Source organism: Eleutherodactylus coqui, chromosome 5, assembly GCF_035609145.1.
Source record: "Eleutherodactylus coqui strain aEleCoq1 chromosome 5, aEleCoq1.hap1, whole genome shotgun sequence".
In the NCBI taxonomy this organism is placed as follows: domain Eukaryota; kingdom Metazoa; phylum Chordata; class Amphibia; order Anura; family Eleutherodactylidae; genus Eleutherodactylus; species Eleutherodactylus coqui.
The window spans coordinates 13,266,792-13,291,596 of NC_089841.1; the positions used below are offsets into that span (position 1 = coordinate 13,266,792).

The window sequence follows — 24,805 nt, forward strand, 5'->3', positions numbered from 1 at the left end:
ACTTTTGAAGGACTCCGTTTCCACAACCCTATAAGGACAGCGGAGATGAGGGTGTGGGTGCAGGCCATGAGGCGGTAGTGCCTGTGTCCTGAGAGGGGGGTTGCATCTCAGTGGCAGGTTGGGGCACAGGGGGAGAGGCAGGGGTGCAAACCGGAGGCGGTGAACGGCCTTTGTCCCACCTTGCGGGGTGCTTGGCCATCATATGTCTGCGCATGGTGGTGGTGGTGAGGCTGTTGGTGTTGGTTCCCCGGCTGAGCTTTGCGCGACAAAGGTTGCACACCACTGTTCGTCGGTCGTCAGGCGTCTCTGTGAAAAACTGCCAGACCTTAGAGCACCTCGGCCTCCGCAGGGTGGCATGGCGCGAGGGGGCGCTTTGGGAAACACTTGGTGGATTATTCGGTCTGGCCCTGCCTCTACCCCTGGCCCTGGACACCGCACTGCCTCTTGCAACCTGCCCTGCTGATGCCCTTGACTCCCCCTCTGAAGACCTGTCCTCCTGAGTAAGCGTTGCACACCAGGTGGGGTCAGTCACCTCATCGTCCTGCTGCTCTTCCTCCGAATCCTCTGTGCGCTGCTCCCTGGGACTTACTGCCCTTACTACTACCTCACTGCAAGACAACTGTGTCTGATCGTCATCGTCCTCCTGACCCACAGAAAGTTGTTGAGACAGTTGGCGGAAGTCCCCAGCCTCTTCCCCCGGACCCCGGGAACTTTCGAATGGTTGGGCATCAGTGACGATAAACTCCTCTGGTGGGAGAGGAACCGCTGCTGCCCAATCTAAGCAGGGGCCCGAGAACAGTTCCTGGGAGTGCTCCCGCTCCTGAGCAGGTGTTATTGTAGTGGAGTGAGGAGGCTGGGAGGAAGGAGGAGCAGCAGACAGAGGATTCGGATTGGCAGCAGTGGACGGCGCAGAACTGCGGGTAGACGATAGGTTGCTCGAAGCACTTTCTGCCATCCAGGACAGGACCTGCTCACACTGCTCATTTTCTAATAACCGTCTCCCGCGTGGACCCATTAATTGGGCGATGAATGTGGGGACGCCAGAAACGTGCCTCTCTCCTAATCGCGCAGCAGTCGGCTGCGACACACCTGGATCAGGAGCTTGGCCTGTGCCCACACCCTGACTTGGCCCTCCGCGTCCTCGGCCGCGTCCACGTCCTCTAGGCCTACCCCTACCCCTCAGCATGCTGTATTACCAGTGATTTGATTTCACAGGCAGGAAATAAATTGGCGCAAGACTGCAGGCCAAATATAATTTTTGCCCTTTTTGGAAAACGAAAGGCCCCACTGCCTCTAGTGAATTAATTATCTAAGTTTAATAACTGTGCTGTGTCCCTGCTTATGTGTCACAGAACGTGAGGGTAGCAGAGTTATTATAACTCTTGGAGAGCAGGTATTTTTTTCCCAATTAAGGAAAGCAAATGGCGAAGCCAGCAGTAAAGCGTAGCTGGGTGCGTATGATTTAGCACTGTTCTTCACGCAGCTCACACGTCTCCACCGCCCGTAAGGACGGACAGAGGCTGGACAAATAGATTTGTTTTCAGTTTTTTCCCACCAACAGGCAGCACTGCGTATATTCAATGAACATGAGAAGTTTAATAACTGTGCTGTGTCCCTGCTTATGTGTCACAGAACGTGAGGGTAGCAGAGTTATTATAACTCTGGCAGAGCAGGTATTTTTTTCCCAATTAAGGAAAGCAAATGGCGAAGCCAGCAGTAAAGCGTAGCTGGGTGCGTATGATTTAGCAATGTTTTTCACGCAGCTCACACGTCTCCACAGGCGTAAGGACGGACACAGGCTGGACAAATAGATTTGTTTTCAGTTTTTTCCCACCAACAGGCAGCACTGCGTATATTCAATGAACATGAGAAGTTTAATAACTGTGCTGTGTCCCTGCTTATGTGTCACAGAACGTGAGGGTAGCAGAGTTATTATAACTCTGGCAGAGCAGGTATTTTTTTCCCAATTAAGGAAAGCAAATGGCGAAGCCAGCAGTAAAGCGTAGCTGGGTGCGTATGATTTAGCACTGTTCTTCACGCAGCTCACACGTCTCCACCGCCCGTAAGGACGGACAGAGGCTGGACAAATAGATTTGTTTTCACTTGTTTTTCCACCAAAAGGCAGCACTGCGTATATTCTATGAACATGAGAAGTTTAATAACTGTGCTGTGTCCCTGCTTATGTGTCACAGAACGTGAGGGTAGCAGAGTTATTATAACTCTGGCAGAGCAGGTATTTTTTTCCCAATTAAGGAAAGCAAATGGCGAAGCCAGCAGTAAAGCGTAGCTGGGTGCGTATGATTTAGCAATGTTTTTCACGCAGCTCACACGTGTCCACCGCCCGTAAGGAAGGACAGAGGCTGGACAAATAGATTTGTTTTCAGTTTTTTCCCACCAACAGGCAGCACTGCGTATATTCTATGAATAATAACTGTGTTGTGGCCCTGCCTATACAATTCTTTCCCTGCAGTATCAATGGAGGGTGGAATGCTCTGCAGAGGCGATTTTGAGAAGCCCAAAAAAAATGCAGCACAGCTAACAGCAGCCTGGACAGTACTGCACACGGATAAATATGGCCCTAGAAAGGACCGTTGAGGTTCTTGAAGGCTACACTCACTCCTAACACTCTCCCTGCCTATGCAGCACTTCTGTCCCTAATGCCAGGTGCAACGCTCTGCAGAGGCGATTTTGAGAAAAAAAAAAATCCCACTGCTAACAGCAGCCAACACACAGCTATCAGTGGCCCTAATAAGGACCTTTGGGGGGTCTTGAAGCCTACACTAACTACCAATTCTTTCCCTACAGCAGCTCCGGTATAAACAGCACTGTCCCTCATCTAACTCACACCGCATCTGAGGCGAGCCGCGGGAGGGGCCGACTTTTATATTAGGCGAACACCTGATCTCGCCAGCCACTCACAGCAGGGGGGTGGTATAGGGCTTAAACGTTGCAGGGGGAAGTTGTAATGCCTTCCCTGTCTTTCAATTGGCCAGAAAAGCGCGCTAACGTCTCAGGGAAGGAAGTGAAAGTAACCAGAACACCGCATGGTGTTCGTTACGAATAACGAACATCCCGAACACCCTAATATTCGCACGAATATCAAGCTCGGACGAACGCGTTCGCTCATCTCTAGTCACTACTAGAGTTACACGTCCGTTTTTTTCTTTCTCCTTGTATTGCAGTAGTTGATTCCTGGGTATCCAAGTGGCTCTGTTAATTTGGTCATCAGTTGAGGTGGGATGGTAGCCCTGATTTAAAAATGTCTTTTTGAGATTGTGTAAATATTCCTCTCTGTCTGTTGGGTTGGAGGAGAGCCGGTTGTATCCAATGGCCTGGCTGTGGATGATGGATGTTTGATGTGTTTAGGATGGAAACTGTCCCATCTGTGGTATGTGGGCCGATCATTTGGTTTGCGGTATAGGGATGTCAATATTTCATTTTTTTTGAAATTTTTTGGTGGTGTCCAAAAAGTTGATTTTTGTATACAAGTAGCTTAATGTCAGGTTTATGGTGTGGGGGAATGCATTGACTCTCTCATGGAATTTTATTAGTTCTGTCGTGGATTTCCTTTGTGGGTCCACGGCCTACTCAAATAGGAATGTTTGCACCCTTTCCTGATTGGTTACGAATTGCTTTGTGCGCACAAGAAGATTTCACACTGACACAGGCTCAGCATGCATAAGCTTCCTCAATTCTGCTTTATTTGTGGGCGCGCAGCCTCTTTTAAAGAGTTTAACAAATCTGCCCATCTGGGCAGGTCAAAGATTACATAGATACAACGTATTGTTTAATTATTGGATAAGCATCTTGAAATTCTTTCATCATCCGGTCATCTGTTATTGCCCATCATGTGGTAGCAGTCTGGAGAGGGCAGGACGAGACGAATGGGTTGTCTTACACCCCACGTGTGGATGGTCCAATATGATTGGAGGTTACAGCTTGACCTATTAATTGCATAAATTTCCCATGTTATTTGCATAAGTTTCCAGTAAAACTGCTTGGGTTAATATTGTGGTAGCTAAAAGTGGTACTGCTTCAGACTGCGGTTATTTATGTCTGAGTTTACCCCTGCTAAAGTTACTAAGAATCGGGAAATAGAGCATTCTTGCTAACTTCTAGCTTCTGCTTGTATCTATAAGAGTTTAGTAAGCAGAAAGCTTCATGATATATGAGGAAGTAGATATATTGGATTCATGAAGAATATATCCATATTTGTAGAAGAACAAACAAAATGGAATAATACTGTCATTGGTATACCAAATGCCTAACTTATATGAAAACTGGTCTCCTGTCCACTGTCCCGAAAATATAGATATGGCGGATATCCACTACAAACCCCCCTTAAAACTATCCGTTTCACTAAACTAACTACACTAACTGTTCCTACACTACCACATATCATCCTCAGCTATTGACCCTCCTCGACGTCCCAGATCGTGGTAGGCTCACAATGGAGCAGGTAGTCATCGGGGTGGAACAGGGAGTCATCGGGGTTGAAATACACTGTACACAACAACAACAAATAGAAATTAGGATGACTATAGAGGTGACAATTATAATTAATAACTTCTTTATCAGAATAAACTCTAGTGTAGACTGTTCTGAAAACTCAGTAGAGTGGGCGGTCTTTCACAACTGTCGCTGCGATACCTAGGTGTGGGTTCATGGCAATCGGGTCTTTGGTACATAAGGATACTTAGCCTGGACAGTGCGCACGGCCCTCCTGGAATATAGGTGGGGATATTTGTGTAGGAAAAATTACCACAGGACCAGACCCATCCTGCTTTTACTTGATCTCTGGCTTTATATTCATCTGGTACCCTCATGAGTACCCCTACGGCATCTCTGTACATGTGGAGGTCTAAGCTACCACCTGGGATCTCGAGGCATTAGGTTAGGAGAGGTGCGGCTTTTACTATTTCAGGTAAACACTGCGTAACTTGTGTAGAGCCCACCTTCTTGACCTAATGACTGATCAGCATGACTGAACCTCTGTCTCATTAGTAAGTGCATAATCATATCTATCAGTCTGGAAGGAAAACTACAAGGTGATTATTCCCACTTCCCTTTTCCAGAGGCGGCAAGGTAGCGGGACCAGGGGCGTTGTAACGCCGGCATGTTGCGTGGCATGAGCAGAGTGCACTGCAGATAAAATAAAGCAAAATCTTAGCGAAAACCTATCACAGTGTTCTAAATACACAATGTTTTAAACTTATTTTTTCTCTTCTCCTGTTAGGTATGTACCTAACTGAGGAAACAGACTAATAAAAGACACTTAGTCTGTTTTCTCCATTGCCTGTGTATCTTAGATTTTAGGGTACCGTTCATCTTTCCTACTTTCCCACTACTCTATGTATGGTAGGGTGGGTAAGAGGCCTGGGATGTACGCAGAGCAGACATGAGGTTGCATTATTTCACCTGTGAAGTGTGTACCTTCGTTTAACTCATTCACTTCTGGTACCCTGTATCTGCAGATTACCTCATTCATGAGCTTCTGTGTGGTTTCCTGCTCATTTACCTTAGTATCAGGGTGGGCCTCTGACCTGAAAAGACACCAACAACAACAAGCACATATTCATACTCCCCAACAGGTGTGAGCTGAATGTACTCAAATTGGCAATCTCTGAAATGGGTAGAGTGGTCCAGGCAAGTGTTATATGGCCGCCTTACTTCTGTCCTGACTCGCATATGGCAAAGATCATGCAAACTGGACAAATGATGCAGCAGCTACAGAGAACCCAGGTGTCACCCATTCTCATTCAGTGTCAACGTCATTGCTGCTTTTGATAGGTATGTCTTTGTGTACCAGTTGGGCTATCATGGGGCACAGGGACCTCTGTAGGCAAGTTCTGCTGACTGTTCGCCATACGCCGTCCTGCTCTGTTGCTCCCATCTTTAGTCAATTTTTGCTTTCCTTCCTCGCTGGCTTATAACTGTAAAGTCCTTAGCATATCATGTCCAAAGTTTTGTCAATGTCTAAAGTCTTTATCAATGTCCAAAGTTTTTGCCACTAACTCATGCTGTCAGTATTTTTTCTTCTTTCTTCCACGGCTTGAGGGCCGCTGCCTTTGCTGTGCTGTCGGCGAGGGTGTCGTCTCTCGCTTCTCCATTGTAGGAATCAGTGTGAGCTCTCCACTGCCAGGTAGTAGTAGTAGGACCTCCATGAGACGCTGCACCATTCTTAATTGGCTGTCCTACTGAGATAAGAAACTGTCTGGCCTTCCATATTGGGCCGTAATCATGAGCTATGCCAAATGCATACCAAGAGTCAGTGTAAAGGGTTGCTGTCTTACCTTCTACCACTCTACACGCCTCAGTGAGGGCCTTCAGTTCCGCTTCTTGCACTGAGACATGCGGAGGCAGAGCTTCTGCGTTTTGGACATCTTGTTGTGTGACCTCTGCATATCCGGTTTGGAGTCAACAACCCTCACCCTGGTACCATCTACAAAAGAAAACTCAAAATATGCATCGTTAACAGTGGGTTCTAATAACAGTTTTTTTTTTATCAGAATCTTGTTGCAAAGAATTAAAAAATTTAAAAAAATAGCTAATCTGCCATATTCAGATCACCTATGCCTCCCCTCCCCCGTTTGAACCGGAATACCCGATTAAAAGAAGAGTAGCCGGGTTCAAGGTAGTAGAAGAAATATTAGGGGAGGCATGGAAAGAGCACAGTGTAGTCGGATCTAACAGGCCAGAGATAAGTGCTTGGGTTGCACTTGCATGAGTGTGCTCTGGGTGTCATTTGGGGTGTGGATCACTTGGGGGTAGTCCAATACCAACTTAGAAGATTTGTCAACCATTGCCTGTACTGCTGCCACCGCGCAAACACATGAGGGAGCTCCTCGAGTCACTGGATCCAACCTCATGGAGTAATATCCCAGTGGCCGTGCCTGTCCTCAGTGCTTTTGTGTCAATACTGTTGTCACATGGCCAGAATAGATCCATGGGCGGCAGTATGAAACAAGGCCCAGAAAGGTGCGGAGTTTGGCAACAGATGTAGGTACAGGTATGGCCTGGACAGCAGCCTTTTGTTCCTCTGTCTGATGTCTACTTCCCTGGCTAAACAATCATCCAGGAGAACAACCTTTCTTGAAGAACTGGAGTTTGTGTTTGGAGGCCTCCAGGCCTTACAGCCATCTTCTGCAAGGGAAATTAACAGTGAAATTGTGGCCGGTTGGCAGTTTTCCAAAATCATCAGCACACAGCACCTAACATGCGTGGCTGACCCTTCACCAATTTTTTTTATTTTTTTTTTAACTAAGGGGATACTGTTTGACCCAGGGGTGTGTATCTGGGTCTCATATATATTATCATGGTGAGTACATTCAATTTCCCTATGTCTGTCTTGTAGGTGGCCCATAATTTGTCAGGAACCGTGGAAAGCTGAGTTTCCGCAGCGGCTATCAGGCCAAACACATAAGCCAGCTCCACTAAAAGAGCAGTTTAATTTACAAAAATTTTCTGAAATGGTACCTGAGGTCCCAACCCGTACCGATCCATCTGGCGCCATTTTGATGGATGCAAACAAGGTTTGTAAAATATCAGTGCCAATAACAGAGACATGAATTATATCAGGACAGAAGAATCCACAAACCTCTATCCATATTATAAATGTGATATTCTTTAAGGGAATTCATTATTAATTTAATCTAATTTAATCTAATCTGCCTGCAATGTCTCATCAAATTTGAGACCAGAGGAAAAATAAAACAAAACTTTTTCTGGCTGCCCAGGATTCTCACCCCTCCTTTGTGGACAAGAGAGGGATGACCCATTACGTATTCTTGCATCATCTAGCTCCACCCCTCTGAGTTTGGCTGATCACTTGCTTCCTTATATTTTCATTCAAAGTTTGCAGTCCTTGGATACACATCACAACCAAGTAAAGTCTTATGCATGACACAATTTACATTTTACAATTTACTGGTCAATCTGCCCCGTCCCTCCTGTGGATACCAGGCCTTACCGTTACCTGCTCGTTTCCCATTCTTTGGCTTCTCTGCTTAACTTAGATCTACACCTAACTCCCTGTAATTTATTTATTTTTATACTGTCTGCTAATTTATCTACCCTGGGACTGCAGTACTAATGCTTCTCCCAGTGACTTCCTCTTTTTAAAATCTCTCCCCCGTACAGCCCCTCCTTGCCCTCCGCAGACCACAATGTACATTAACACTATAACACAGAATGGAAGAGACAGAGTCAGGAGTGGCTAATTTACTTTTACAACAGTTTTGTCCCAGACTTGTTCCTGGTCGTCCCTCCAGCGTCAAGGCTTCCTCATCGCCCACAAGGCCCTACTCTTAGGGTGAGTGTAATCCCTACCTCACCTCAGAAGGAGGACATGGACCCCCCCCGAGCTATGTTTTTAAGGTATCCACGTCCTCTATCTGTACAAGTTAACACACCGCGGAGTGTGCCCTCGCTGGAACCTACGGCCTTCTACACTATCCCTAGGCGAATGGGAAACCAACTGACATTTTAAACCGGAGACCGGAGCAGATGCAGTCTTAGATGCCAGGCATCTCCATCTGATTGGTAACGTACTGCAATTCACATATTGTGTGCCAAAGGTTGCTGAGTGACTGAGATAGAATAATATCTCCTTATCTACTGAACTGTTATACAATTAACCTGTTATATTGAATGCTGGTGTCTTTGGCATGCGTGGGTACCGACGCCATTTCAGCCCACCTTCTCTTCCTGACTGATAAGAGACGGCGCTCCATCCACTGAAATGCAATTTCTTTGATGCAATCAATAGAAAACTGGGGACTTACCCGGTGTAGGTGGATGAGCCTCTGAAAAGGGACCCTCCACCCAACACCTCCACGTCCTGGTAGGCGTTGTATTTATGGTACAATCTCCTCTCTCCAGTCCGGAAATAAGGAAGCGATGCAAAAGAGCAAGCAGGGATCTGTCACACCCCTGTACAGGGATGCGACTGGATGAAGTGAAATACAAAGAAAAAACAAAAAAGATCCAGCGCTCTAAAGCAAAAGAAGCCTTTTTTACTAAATCAATAGAAGGCTTCTTTAATTTCAAAAACATATAGTTACTTTTATTGAAGAAATGTCCGACGCGTTTCGTCGCATAACAGCGACTTTTTTAAGTGACATATGAAACAACTACTAACCTTATATACTCCTTACCAATGTAACAACTGTTGCATATTCCCTGCTCAGTAAATCGGGTCGCTGTTTCATGACTTCCAGCGCACGGTGAGCCTTGCGGAGGGCTTCCGGTTCATGCATAGTGCTTCCGGGTTCACTCCACACGTATAGCTCTTCATAGTATGACGTATCGCTGTGCCGATCATGTGACTATACTAGTCACATGATTCCCCAGCGTCCTACCGTCATTACGCTCAATTCTCAATTCTCAATTCCTCAATTCTGCTTTATTTGTTGGCGCGCAGCCTCTTTTAAAGAGTTTAACAAATCTGCCCATCTGGGCAGGTCAAAGACTACATAGATACAACGTATTGTTTAATTATTGGATAAGCATCTTGAAATTCTTCCATCATCCGGTCATCTGTTATTGCCCATCATGTGGTAGCAGTCCGAAGAGGGCAGGACGAGACAAATGGGTTGTCTTACACCCCACGTGTGGATGGTCCAATATGATTGGAGGTTACATCTTGACTTATTAAATGCATAAATTTCCCATGTTATTTGCATAAGTTTCCCGTAAAACTGCTTGGGTTATTATTGCGGTAGCTAAAAGTGGTACTGCTTCAGACTGCGGTTATTTATGTCTGAGTTTACTCCTGCTAAAGTTACTAAGAATCGGGAAATAGAGCATTCTTGCTAACTGCTAGCTTCTGCTTGTATCTATAGGAGTTTAGTAAGCGGAAAGTTTCATGATATACGAGGAAGTAGATATATTGGATTCATGAAGAATATATCTATATTTGTAGAAGAACAAACAAAATGGAATAATGCTGTCATTGGTATACAAAATGCCTAACTTTTATGAAAACAGGTCTCCTGTCCACTGTCCCAAAAATATAGATATGGTGGATATCCACTACAGTTCTTGTTCAGTGTTGGTCCAAATGATTATGATGTCATTGATGCAGAGGAAGTAGGCCAATAGTTTTTGGGGGCAGGAGGCCAGAAAGTCACTCTCCAGATTTGCCATGAATTGGCAAGTTCCAGTGAGATGCAGGAATATTTCCTTACCAAAAGAGAAATAATTGTGTGTGAGGATAAATCTTGTGAGCTGTAACACTGATTTAGAGGCAACTCCATTGGCCTCAAGCTATGCCTGGCAGGTTGGTCAGTCCATCTTTGTGTGGGATGCTGGAGTATAATGATTCTACATCCATGGTTGTCAGGATTGCACCATTTTGGAGGGGACCAACGGTGGACAGTTTGTTCAGTAGGCCCATGGTATCTTGCAGGTAGCTGTTTGTGTTCCTCACCAGTGGTTTGAGGACACCTTCCACCCATCCTGAGACTGGAGGTTTAGGGATGGCTTGACTATGCAAAAAATGATTATAGATAGCTAGGTGTTGTGGCCTGACAGAGACTTCTGTGACATCTCCAGCCTCCTTTGTGGTTAGATAGAGACTTCTCCCACATCTCCAGCCTCTGTAACAACTGTGATTGATGCATAATCAGCATAGAAGTTCACTGGGAGATTCTAATATGGCGGCATATATAGCATCTCTTTTAACAGACTCCCTGTGCATCCCATTATTGGTTGCCAACAGTTTTATTGTTTCCCCAAATACTGCATACTTAGTTAATATACTGTAGCTACAGACAATTGTTCTCACAGCCCACCTAGCAATATATATATAACTCTTATTTAGTTAATTTATGGACTCAGTAAGGCTGCCTGTCCACGGGTGTTGTGGTATCCCTAGCCTGCAGATGGATCTCCGTGGTCAGCCTATCTGACAGATAGGCTGACCGCGGAGAATCGTAGCAATTTGTAGCATGCTGCGATTTGCCGCCCCTGAGCGGAGAATTGTTATGATTCTCTGCTCTTGGACAGGAGGGCTGCGCTTTCCATAGTAACGCTATGGAAAGCGTTCATTACATTCCATGCAGGCCGATTATCGCCGTGGGGAACACAATCCAAAAACGCCCATGGAAAGGCAACCTAAGGATTTAGTTCAGCCACCTATTCCTCAATTTAAAAGTGTCTTTGTCTGTTTTGAGCACATACATGTCAATAAAGTATATAATTTTATATCATTCTCTTTTGGGTATAACCATAAGGCTATCTTTTTGCCTTTGGCATTTTTTGGGAAATTATGCTTACGCAGCCAGGTATACCCTAGGGCTGCTCCCTTTCTATACGTTAACAGATTATGTCACTGGAGAGGGGAGACATTCTGATGATGTCACATTACATCATTCTTATCTATGGTAATAACAGATGATGTCACTGGAGAGGGGAGAAATTCTGATGATGTCACATTACATCACTCTTATCTATGGTGGTAACAGATGATGTCACTGGAGAGTTGATAGACTGTGGAAATGTTTGCAGTGATATTTATTATTGTCTCCCCATATACAGCATTACACAGTGGTGAAGAAGACCTCTAGTGATGGCTGTCGGGAGCCTGTGTGTGATGGATGGGGAAGACCCCTGGACCCAATCACGTTGCCCCCACCTTACTCCCTGATACATGAGGACATCAATGTACAGAAGATTCTAAAACTCACCAACAAGATGATTGAGCTGCTGACTGAAGAGGTGATGTTGCAGGGAATGCTGGGACATTATATGGTAACAGCACTGGAGGCTTCTGGGTGATGACTGTATATTGTGTTGTCAGGTTCCTATAAGGTGTCAGGATGTCACTGTCTATTTCTCCATGGAGGAGTGGGAGTATTTAGAAGGACACAAAGATCTGTACAAGGAGGCCATGATGGAGACCTGCCAGCTGCTCCCATCACCAGGTAATAGACAGGACTAAATCCACGGGAACGTTATTATCTGTATATAAAGAATGACTTCAATGTCCGTCTGTGTTTCCTGACTACGTCCTTGCTCAATCATCAGTGCTGCTTGACATCTCTATGTAACGGCCACTGGTTTGCTCTTGACTACATCTCTGCTTAATCCTCCATACTACTGTGACTTCTCTGTGTACCAACCCTGGCTTGCCCAACCTCGCTGCCCACCCATGTTGGCTGTGCCCAGGACTCTAAACTAGTTCTGGAAACACTGTAATAGCAGAATACAGAATGTGGGGACATAGACCCAGATAACAGAATACAGAATGTGGGGACATAGACCCAGATAACAGAATACAGAATGTGGGGACATAGACCCAGATAACAGAATACTGAATGTGGAGACATAGTTTCAGATAACGGAATACAAAAAGTGGAGACAGAGACCTAGATAACAGAACTTGGAGACATAGACCCATATAAGAGAATATAGAGCATGGAGATATAGACCCAGATAACAGAATACAGAATGTGGGGATGTAGACCTAGATAATAGAATAAAGACTGTGGAGACATAGCTCCAGATACCAGAAATAGAACATAAAGACATATACCTAGATACTAGAATCTAGAACGTGGAGACATCGACCCAGATACCAGAATATAGAACCTGTTACACGTAGAAATGGCAGCATCCAGGTTGTCAATATAAAAACGTCTTTTATTTCCCCATGACACGAAACCGACAGCAAAATATAGACCGTGGAGACATCTACCCACATGCCAGAATATAGAATGTGGAGACATTGACCCAGATACCAGAATACAGAACATGGAGACAGACGTAGATAACAGAATACAGAACGTGGAGATATAGACCCAGATAACAGAATGTAGAATGTGGAGACATTGTGTACTGGGAGGTTTCTGAGTCTTTGTGTTCGGAGAGGATCTCAGGGTCCCAGCAGTGAATTTCTGAAATATGGGGTATATTATTTAGAAGGAAAGTTCTGCTGAAGCCATTTGATCAGGTGTATATGCAGGACATCAACTTTGAAAATGAGAAGCAGGATAAAAGTATTTACCAGCATTTTGTCCTTTTTCTTGTAATGAGTTAGAGGAAAGATTCAGATCTGTTGATACGATAGAACCCAAGCAGTGTAAATGTGGAAGTATTTCATTGGTTGAACATTTCTGTTTCTGTGTCCTCCATCCTTAGGATACATTCACAGATGGCGGATATTGGTGTAGCTCTAAGGGTGGAAACACAGGATGCAATTGGCCACACCCTGCCTGCTCTGTGTCTGCCCCTCCTTCTGCAAAAGTCTGCACAAGCAACACAAATCTTCTGCTCACTTAGTCTTTCCTGTCTAGATTATGCTTTTGGCAGTGCAGAGACTGACTCATTCCTCTTTCTATCTTACTCGCAGTACAGAACTGTCGGTTAGAGGAGGAAGAGTCTATATCTGCACTGAGAAAAACCGCATCCAGACTGGCAGTACTATAACATAGTAACATAGTTCGTTAGGCCGAATAAAGACAATGTCCATCTAGTCCAGCCTTCTATCCTCCTGTGTTGATCCAAACGGAGGCAAAAACAAAAAACAAAGAGCAGAAGCCAATTAGCCCTTTTGGGGAAAAAATTCCTTCCCGACTCCCTAATGGCAATCAGACTGTTCCCTGGATCAACCCCTAATAGTTCCTACCTGCCTGTAAACCCGGATTAATAATTAACCTAAGATTTATAACCTAAAATATACCCTTCCTCTCTAGAAAGACATCAAGTCCCCTTTTAAACTCCTCTATGGATTTTGCCATCACCACATCCTCAGGCAGAGAGTTCCACAGTCTAACTGCTCTTACAGTAAAGAACCCCTTTCTATGTTGGTGATGAAACCTGCTTTCCTCTAAATGTAACGGATGCCCTCTTGTTGCCGTCGCAGTCCTGGGTGTAAACAGATCATGGCAGAGATCCTTGTATTGTCCCCTCATGTATTTATACATAGTTATTTGATCACCCCTTAGCCGTCTTTTTTCTAGAGTAAATAATCCCAATTTGGATAGCCTCTCTGGGTATTCCAGTATTCCATGTGTGGCCTGACTAGTGCCTTATATAGTGGGAGGATAATGTTCTCGTCCCTCGCCCCTATATCTCTTTTAATACACCCCAAGAATTAATTTGCCTTTGCAGCAGCTGACTGGCATTGGTTACTCCAGTTTAGTCTACTATCCACTAGTACCCTCAGGTCCTTTTTCATCTCACTTTTCCCTAGCAGTACCCCATTAAGTGAATATTGGTGACATCCGTTTTTGCTGCCCATGTGCATAGTCTTACATTTTTCAACATTGAACTTCATTTGCAATTTTTCGGCCCAAGCCCCCAGCTTATCTAGGTCCGTTTGTAGCCGCACATTGTCCTCCGTTGTATGGATTATATTGTATAGTTTTGTGTCATCTGCAAATATTGATATTTTGCTGTGCAGCCCCTCTATCAGGTCGTTGATAAATATATTGAACAGAATGGGGCCTAATACTGACCCCTGTGGCACCCCACTAGTGACTGTGGTCCAATCAGAGTATGAACCATTTATTACTACCCTCTGCTTTCTATCATTGAGCCAATTCTTTACCCAATTACACACGTTTTCACCCAATCTGAGCTGCCTCATTTTGTATATTAGCCTATAATGTGGCACGGTGTCAAAGGCTTTAGAGAAGTCCAGATATACGAGATCAATAGATTCTCCCAGGTCCAGCCTAGAGCTTACTTCGTCGTAGAAACTGATCAGACATGTCTGACTGATCAGACATGAGCGACCCTTCATGAATCCATGCTGGTGAGGAGTTATTCCCTTGTTCTCCTTAAGGTACTCATCGATGGAGTCTCTCAGAATCCCCTTGAAAAGTTTTCCCATTATTGAAGTGAGACTTACTGGCCTGTAGTTACCAGGCTCAGTTTTGCTCCCCTTTTTGTAAATTGGAACCACGTTGGCAATGCACCAATCCAATGGTACAATACCGGTCTTGATAGTGTCTAGAAACATTAGATAAAGCGGCCTAGCTATCTCGTCACTTAGTTCCCTTAGTATCCTTGGGTGTATTCCATCTGGGCCTGGCGATTTATCGATTTTAGTCTTCTTTAATCACTTTTGCACTTCCTCTTATGTTAGGTATGACATATTTTGTGAGGGTTTCATTTTATTCCCCTGCATCTCGTGTGGCATTTCCTTTTCATTTGTGAATACACTTGAAAAGAAACTGTTTAATAGATTTGCCTTCCCTCCATCGTCTTCTATGATTTCTCCTGCATTATTTGTTAAAGGGCCAGTGCTCTCGGTGCAAATCCTTTTGCTGTTAATATAGTTGAAAAATAGTTTCGGGTTGTTTTTGCTCTCTTTGGCGATCAGTCTTTCTGTCTCCTCCTTGGCAATTTTGATCCTATCTTTGCATGTTTTGTTTTTTTCCCTGTACTATTTTAGTGCTTCTTTGCTGCCTTGTTGCTTTAGTCATTTGAACGCTTTCTTTTTTTCGTTTATTGCCCCTCTTACCGTCTTGTCGAGCCACATTGGTTTCCTTTTAGTTGAGATTCTTTTATTTTTAAAGGGAATGAGCTGCTCACATGAAGTGATTAGGATCCTTTTGAACTTTTCCCATTTGTCCTCTGTACTGTTATTTTTGAGGATGTTGTCCCATTTAATGTTACCGATACCGGTAGTAGTTCTAAGCTCATCAAATTTTGCTTTACTAAAGTTTCGGTTTTTTTCGCTCCCTGATAAGGCTTCATATTGAATGACAGCTGGAAGTTGATTATATTGTGGTCACTGTTTCCCAAGTGCCCCTCAACCTGCACCCCCTTTATTCGGTCCGGTTCATTAGTACTAGGTCCAGAATGGCCCTCCCTCTTGTTGGTTCCTGCACTAGTTGGTTTAGGTAATTATCTTTAATTACTCTCAAGAACTTATCACCCCTGTGAGATTTGCAGGTTTCCTTCTCCCATGTTATACCTGGGTAATTAAAGTCCCCCATGATGATTACTTCATTGCGGTTTGACACCTCTTCTATCTGCCTTAATAGTAAGTTTTCAGTTTCTTCTGTTTCTTTTGGTGGTCTATAGAAGACCCTATCAGGATTTTGTTATTTTTTCCTCTTTGTATTTGTACCCACAGAGATTCCACCTGTTCTTCTCCTACCCCTATATCCTCCCGTAGCCTCGGCTTTAAGTTCGATTGAACGTACAGACATACCCCTCCCCCTTTCTGGTTCCTTCGGTTTCTTCTGAAGAGATTGTACCCCTGCAAATTTGCCGCCCAATCGCACTTATCATCAAGCCATGTTTCTGTTATTCCGACTATATCATAATTTTCATCGGCCATTCTCGCTTCAAGCTCACCCACTTTACCAATCAGACTTCTTGCATTCGTGGTCATACAATTTATATCGTTTTTTTTTTTCTTTTTAAATTCGTTTTGTTGTTATTCATGCTAATGGCTGATCTGACAGTTCTAACTGTACTAACCCCATCCCCTGCTCGACCCCCCCCCCCCAATTCACCTTGCTTGGACCGGGTCGCTAGTTACACTGGCTACCCCGCTATTTCTCATTTTGCCCTCCCCCCAGTCCCTAGTTTAAACACTCCTCCAGCCTTCTAGCCATCTTCTCCCCCAGCACAGCTGCACCCTCCCCATTAAGATGCAGCCCATTCCTACAGTAGAGCCTGTAGCCGACAGCAAAGTCAGCCCAGTTCTCCAGGAACCCAAATCCCTCCTTCTTACACCAACTTCGAAGCCACTTGTTTACCTCCCTAAGATCCTGCTGCCTTTCTAATGTGGCTTTAGGTACAGGTAATATTTCCGAGAAAACTACCCTGGAGGTCCTCGTCCTAAGCTTGGACTCTAAGTCCCTGAAATCATTTTTGAGGGCCCTCCATTGACCTCTAACTCGTTCATTGGTGCCAACATGCACCATGACCACTGGATCCTAACCAGCAACTCCCAGTAATCTGTCAATCCGATCCGCGATGTGTCAAACTCAAGCCGCAGGAAGACAACACACCGTTCCACGATCCCAGTCATTATGGCAGATTGCCCTATCTGTCCCCCTTATAATTGAGTCCCTCACCACTAGGACCTGTCTAGCCTGCCCTACGCTCCCTGTCCCTGTCTCACTGGAGCAGTCATCCCCCTGGCATTCAGAGGGCATGTCGTGCTGCAGCGGTGCTGGCTCTGTAATGGCATCCCCCTCAGCTGCCAACTTTGCAAACTTGTTGGGTTGTGCCAGTTCAGGACTAGCCTCCCTGGTTCTCTTCCCTCTACCCCTCCTTCTTTCTGTCACCCAACTAACTGCCTGCTCCCCCTGCACTTCTGTGCTACCATCCGCCCCCGCCTCTACCCTAGCGAGTGCCTGCTCAGTGAGCACCAAACTCCTTTCCATGTTGTCAATGGCTCTCAGTGTTGCCAGTTGCTCATTTAGATCCAGGATTTGGGCTTCTAAATGTGCGACGTGCATGCATCTTGCGCAACAGTATGCACCCTCGATCGGCTGATCAAGGACCGCATACATTGCACAAGTAGCACACTGGATGACATTGCCAGGCATGGAGTTCATCCTAATGGGGATCTACAATTTACTTGTGGAAGTAGTGAAGATAGACTTGTTCACACTCCGCTCACACGCTGCTGCCTCTGCTCAACCGCTCACATGCTGCTGCCTCTGCGCAACCACTCACACGCTGCCGCTCACCCGCTGCCGCCTCTGCGCAACCACTCACCCGCTGCCGCCTCTGCGCAACCACTCACCCACTGCCGCCGCTGCGCGACCGCTCACCCACTGCCGCCGCTGCGCGACCGCTCACCCACTGCCGCCGCTGCGCGACCGCTCACCCGCTGCCGCCGCTGCGCGACCGCTCACGCGCTGCCGCCTCTGCGAGACCGCTCACGCGCTGCCGCCTCTGCGAGACCGCTCACACGCTGCCGCCGCTGCGTGACCGCTCACACGCTGCCGCCGCTGCGCGACCGCTCACACGCTGCCGCCGCTGCGCAACCGCTCACACGCTGCCGCCGCTGCGCAGCCGCTCACACGCTGCCGCTCACACGCTGCCGCCGCTGCGCAACCGCTCACACGCTGCCACCTCTGCGCAACCGCTCACACGCTGCCGCTCACACACTTCCGCTCACCTGCTACCGCCTCTGCACAACCGCTCACACGCTGACACTCAGGCGAACCCGCACACTCGCTGTCGCCTTTGCGCAACTGCTCACTCGCTGCTGCCTCTGCGCAACCGCTCACCCGCTGCCATCTCTGCGCAACCACTCACACACAAAAAGTTTTTGTTTTTTCCCCCCCCCACAAACACTTAGACCCACAGACACACACACTCAGACTAGGTACACAGAAGACACAACTAGGACACACTAGATACACAGAAGACACACACTTAGATTCACACACACAGAAGATACTTATCGGCTCCTGTTGCAGCTCCTCCACTCCTCCTGATGATGTCACCTGCTCTCCCGGCAGCCGCTCTCTCTGTCCTCCTGTCACTCCGGTACCTGCTGCTCAGCTCACATGCTCCATTCTGCTTCTGCCGCGCTCCCCTCGGACAGACCTCCTGCCGATGCTGGACTCCTGGTGGCCTCTGGGCGCCGGCTCCTGCTCCGCTCCGGTATCCCCTTCTGCCCCTTCTGACCCCCGCTCCTGCTTCAGCGCTTCTGCCTCGGCGCGCGCTGCTGCTACTGGCGTCTGACGTCACTTCCTCCTCCTGCCACGTCACTGGCAGAACAATCTTGTACTGCTTGTTCAGACTTTTGAGGAGGACCTGGCCTATTTACCCCAGTACTCCATATTCAACAGCCCCCAAAGCAGTCAAGCAATCTACTACATTGGCACCATACCACTGCTGGTGGCCTAACATCATTATCTACTGGTGCTTGCTATAAGGTCTACTGATTGTGATCTGTTATGCCACTACTGTTGTTAGTCGATGAATAATTAAATGTTGCTACATGGCATGCAATTGCTATGGAAATACTTATAAAGAAATGTAATTAAAAAGATGTTTTTAACCTTTATATTATTTAAAAATAATCAATTTTATTCTTGGCAGATGACGGTTCTGAGAGCTCAGAGGTACGTCTGATATTTGAAGATTGTAAAGCAGAAGATTTTGGTACACAAGATACATATGAAGAACCTGCCATTATCCCAGATATCCCCTCAGCTCTTCACAGCAAAGATACATCATCTGGTCTTCTTATACAGGTCCCATCTTATTATTCATCACAGACTGATGAGCAGAAGAAAAGTCGAAAAAGGGGAGAACATCAAAGAGCTCACACAGGGGAAAAGTCATATTCATGTACAGAATATAGGAAATGTTTTAACCAAAAATTGGATCTGATTAGAGAACAGAGAAATCACACAGGGGAGAAGCCATATTCTTGTTCAGTATGTGGGAAATGCTTTATTTGGAAATCACACCTTGATAAGCATCAGATATTTCACACAGGAGAGAAGCCCTTTTCTTGTTCAGAATGTGAGAAATGCTTTAGTTTGAAATCTGATCTTGTTAAACATTTTAGAATTCACACAGGAGAGAGGCCATTTTCTTGTTCAGAATGTGGGAAAAGTTTTACTTTAAAACCAGATCTTGTTAAACATTTCAGAATTCACACAGGCGAGAAGCCATTTTCTTGTTCAAAATGTGGAAAATGTTTTTTAGATAAATCACAACTAAAAACACATCAGAGAGCTCACTCAGGAGAGAAGCCGCATTGTTGTTCAGAATGTGGGAAATGCTTTACTCAGAAATCAGATCTTGTTAAACATCAGAAAATTCACACAGGAGAGAAGCCATTTTCATGTTCAGAATGTGGAAAATGCTTTATTTCAAAACTGGATCTTGTTAAACATCAGAGAATTCACACAGGGGAGAAGCCGTTTTCATGTTCAGAATGTGAAAAATGCTTTACTTTGAAATCATATCTTGTTAGACATCAAAGAACTCACACAGGAGAGAAGCCGTTTTCATGTACAGAATGTGGGAAATGTTTTGCAGATAAATCACGTGTTATTACACATCAGAAAACTCACACAGGAGAGAAGTCATTTTCTTGTTCTGAATGTGGGAAATGTTTTATTTGCAAATCCGATCTTGTTAGACATCACAGCTCCCACACCGGGGAAAAGCCGTTTTCTTGTTCTGAATGTGGGAAATGTTTTAATCGGAAATCCCATCTTGACAGACATCAAAGAATTCACACAAGGGAGAATCCGTATTCTTGTAGTGTTAGGTAAGTGATTTATCCATAAGCCAGCTCTGACTGTTCATCCAAAACTACTCACATCTTCTTGAAATCACTTCTTAAATATCAAAGAATTCATACAGAGAAGTCGTCATTTTCCTTTTTGTTCCAAGTATGTTTTATTGACAAATTGTACGAGTTTAAAATATAGAGATATTTATTATTCTGCCGGATTACAATAAAGTGACATACAGCATCCACATGTATCATAAACGAGCGCACCGTTAAATCAGTATGGAGGAGTTAATTTAGAATGAGACTGAACAATTTTTCCAGCTTTATGGTCAATGGGGCAAATTTGCTGCTGTTTTTTTTTCTAAACTCTATGGAAAATTTTTTCAAATTTTTTTTTTTCTATGGAAAATCTACAATAAATGCCACTTGTGTACACTCCTTATATCTGGCGTGGGCACATAAACATTGAGCTCAATCGCAGTTTTTTTCGCTCCTTGATGCAAGTCTTTTATGGAGATTACATGGCTGGGGCCTCTTGTTTAATTTAGAAGTGGGTTTTATGCAAAGTAAAAAAGAGTTGCAAAATTACTGTTGGGATATGTTCGCATGTAGCAGAAAATGGAGCAGGTTGTTTGCTTTCAGTAGAAAACTTGCACCAAATTTTGCATCAAAACTACAACGGAAAATCCATCACTATTTGTGTCATTGATTTTGACATGTTTTCCGGCACAGTTTTGAATGCGGAATTTGTTCAAAAAGATCTTATTAGGACATTCAGTGTTATGACAATAACAGTGCGCCTCGGAGGGCTTCTCGTATACTCAGATAGACATTGGAGTGTAGGCATCTAACCCCCCCCCCCCCCCCCCCGCCACACCCTCACACAAATGGCGACATACTTAACACTGTCTTAGATTTTGTGTTTGCAGATACTTAACTAACCAAACAAAAATTTAAAATAGAACACAGCAGAAATAAAGACAACCCAATAGAAAGGGTGAGGATTCTCAGCCCCTCTAAGAGGGGAAGAAGAGAGGAAAAAGATAAAGACAGAGAGGAAAAGAAGAAACGAAGGACGAGGGAAAGAAGGGGAAGTGAGGGGGGGGGGCAAGAAACGAAGCCAACCTTGCACTCCAACCAAGGCCTTAGGATCTGGTGGCGGTGGGGGATCCCCAAGGGCGCGCCACCCGAGTCATACCAGGCAGAACTCTCAGCGTCCGATCTCGCGCAAGCGCTCCCCCGGCCCCCAGTCCCGGATAAAAGAGGGAGGAGGACTGTGAATGCAGATTTTGGTGTGGATTGTCCTCTGTGGACAACTTGCTGCATTTTCCACTATGTTGGAACATTCCATTAAACTCCTAAAACTCCATACACCTAAAACATTGTTTATTTATACATTTAAAGTTATTGTTTATTACTAGAGATGAGCGAACGTACTTGTCCGAGCTTGATACTCGTTCGAGTATTAGCGTGTTTGAGATGCTCGTTACTCGTAACGAGTACCACGCGATGTTCAAGTTACTTTCACTTTCATCTCTGAGACGTTAGCGCGCTTTTCTGGCCAATTGAAAGACAGGGAAGGCATTACAACTTCCCCCTGCGACGTTCAAGCCCTATACCACCCCCCTGCAGTGAGTGGCTGGCGAGATCAGGTGTCACCCGAGTATAAAAATCGGCCCCTCCCGCGGCTCGCCACAGATGCATTCTGACATAGCTGAGGGAAAGTGGTATCGTGTTGGAGCTGCTATAGGGAGAGCGTTAGGTGTTATTGTAGGCTTCAAGAACCCCAACGGTCCTTCTTAGGGCCACATCTAACCGTGTGCAGTACTGTGGAGGCTGCTTTTTGCAGTGTTGCACTTTTTTTTTTTTTTTGGTATATCGGCCGTGCAGAGCATTGCGCCCTGCAGTAATACTCCAGGGACAGAAGTGTGGAGGCAGGGACAGAAGACATATTATTGATTGAATCTAGGCAGTGGGCCTTTTCTAAAAAATATTGGGCAAAAAATCTATTTGGCCTGCCTGTCACTGTGCTCAGTGTTCTGGGTCCGTGTGTGCTGGGTGTAGTAGTTCTACAAAATCATACGCAGCCAGCTAAGTGTTACAGCAGGCTTGCGCCAAATTATTTCCTGGCGTTCCGTAAGCGAACTCAGCCTCCAACCACAGGCCAATAAGCGGCACATTTAATTACAGTGTTCTGTTTCTGCATTACTGGTAATACAGCATGCTGAGGGGTAGGGGTAGGCCTAGAGGACGTGGGCGCGGCCGAGGACGCGGAGGCCCTAGTCCGGGTGTGGGCACAGGCCGAGCTCCTGATCCAGGTGTATCGCAGCCGACTGCTGCGGGATTAGGAGAGAGGCACGTTTCTGGCGTCCCCACATTCATCGCACATTTAATGGGTCCACGCGGTAGACCTTTATTAGAAAATGAGCAGTGTGAGCAGGTCCTGTCGTGGATGGCAGAAAGTGCTTCCAGCAACCTATCATCCACCCACAGTTCTGCGCCGTCCACTGCTGCAACTCAGAATCCTCTGGCTGCTGCTCCTCCTTCCTCCCAGCCTCCTCACTCCATGAAAATGAGACATTCTGAGGAGCGGGCAGACTCCCAGGAACTGTTCTCGGGCCCCTGCTCAGATTGGACAGCAGTGGTTCCTCTCCCACCAGAGGAGTTTATCGTGACTGATGCCCAACCATTGGAAAGTTCCCGGGGTCCGGGGGATGAGGCTGGGGACTTCCGGCAACTGTCTCAAGACCTTTCAGTGGGTGAGGAGGCCGATGACGATGAGACACAGTTGTCTATCAGTGAGGTAGTAGTAAGGGCAGTAAGTCCGAGGGAGGAGCGCACCGAGGATTCAGAGGAAGAGCAGCAGGACAATGAGGTGACTGACGCCACCTGGTTTGCTACGCCTACTGAGGACAGGTCTTCAGAGGGGGAGGCAAGGGCAGCTGCAGGGCAGGTTGCAAGAGGCAGTGCGGTGTCCAGGGGTAGAGGCAGGGCCAGACCAAATAATCCACCAACTATTTCCCAAAGCGCCCGCTCGCGCCATGCCACCCTGCAGAGGCCGAGGTGCTCAAAGGTCTGGCAGTTTTTCACTGAGAGTGCAGACGACCGACGAACAGTGGTGTGCAACCTTTTTCGCGCCAAGATCAGCCGGGGAGCCACCACCACCAGCATGCGCAGACATATGATGGCCAAGCACCCCACAAGGTGGGACGAAGGCCGTTCACCGCCTCCGGTTTGCACCGCTGCCTCTCCCCCTGTGCCCCAACCTGCCACTGAGATCCAACCCCGCTCTGAGGACACAGGCACTACCGTCTCCTGGCCTGCACCCACACCCTCACCTCCGCTGTCCTCGGCCCCATCCAGCAATGTCTGTCAGCGCAGCGTCCAGCCGTCGCTAGCGCAAGTGTTTGAGCGCAAGCGCAAGTACACCGCCACGCACCCGCACGCTCAAGCGTTAAACGTGCACGTAGCCAAATTTATCAGCCTGGAGATGCTGCCGTATAGGGTTGTGGAAACGAAGTCCTTCAAAAGTATGAAGGCGGCGGCGGCCCCGCGCTACTCAGTTCCCAGTCGCCACTATTTTTCCCGATGTGCCGTCCCAGCCCTGCACGACCACATCTCCCACAACATTGTACGCGCCCTCACCAACGCGGTTACTGCCAAGGTCCACTTAACAACGGACACGTGGACAAGCACAGGTGGGCAGGGCCACTATATCTCCCTGACGGCACATTGGGTGAATTTAGTGGAGGCTGGGACAGAGTCAGAGCCTGGGACCGCTCACGTCCTACCCACCCCCAGAATTGCGGGCCACAGCTCGGTGGTGGTATCTGCGGCGGTGTATGCTTCCTCCACTAAAGCACCCTCCTCCTCCTCCAACGCAAACTCTGTCTCGCAATCAAGATGTGTCAGCAGCAGCACGTCGCCAGCAGTCGGTGTCGCGCGGCGGGGCAGCACAGCGGTGGGCAAGCGTCAGCAGGCCGCGCTGAAACTACTCAGCTTAGGAGAGAAGAGGCACACGGCCCACGAACTGCTGCAGGGTCTGACAGAGCAGACCGACCGCTGGCTTGCGCCACTGAGCCTCCAACCGGGCATGGTCGTGTGTGACAACGGCCGTAACCTGGTGGCGGCTCTGCAGCTCGGCAGCCTCACGCACGTGCCATGCCTGGCCCACGTCTTTAATTTGGTGGTTCAGCGCTTTCTGAAAAGCTACCCATGCTTGTCAGACCTGCTCGGAAAGGTGCGCCGACTCTGCGCACATTTCCGCAAGTCCCACACGGACGCTGCCACCCTGCGCTCGGAAACAGAGCCGGGGGAAGACAGTATGTCGCTGGATAGTCAGAGCACCCTCCTGTCTATATCTCAGTGCGGTGAGGAGGAGGAGGAAGATGAGGAGGAGGGGGAAGAGACAGCTTGGCCCACTGGTGAGGGTACACATGCTGCTGGCCTGTCATCCTTTCAGCGTGTATGGCCTGAGGAGGAGGAGGAGGATCCTGAAAGTGATCTTCCTAGTGAGGACAGCCATGTGTTGCGTACAGGTACCCTGGCACACATGGCTGACTTCATGTTAGGATGCCTTTCTCGTGACCCTCGCGTTACACGCATTCTGGCCACTACGGATTACTG

The 24,805-nt window shown here is 46.7% G+C and overlaps 1 protein-coding gene across 1 annotated transcript in view; it reads left to right on the forward strand.

Moving 5' to 3' along the window:
* LOC136628698 (zinc finger protein 850-like) overlaps positions 1–20,644 on the forward strand; it is a 65,315-nt gene extending 44,671 nt beyond the window's left edge. The window contains exons 15-18 of the mRNA XM_066604802.1: positions 7,355–7,532; positions 11,539–11,718; positions 11,801–11,924; positions 19,027–20,644. Of these exons, the coding sequence (XP_066460899.1) occupies positions 7,355–7,532; positions 11,539–11,718; positions 11,801–11,924; positions 19,027–20,216 (1,672 nt within the window). The 3' untranslated portion in view covers positions 20,217–20,644. The remainder of the gene's footprint in view (positions 1–7,354; positions 7,533–11,538; positions 11,719–11,800; positions 11,925–19,026) is intronic.
* The last annotated feature ends 4,161 nt before the right edge of the window (positions 20,645–24,805 follow it).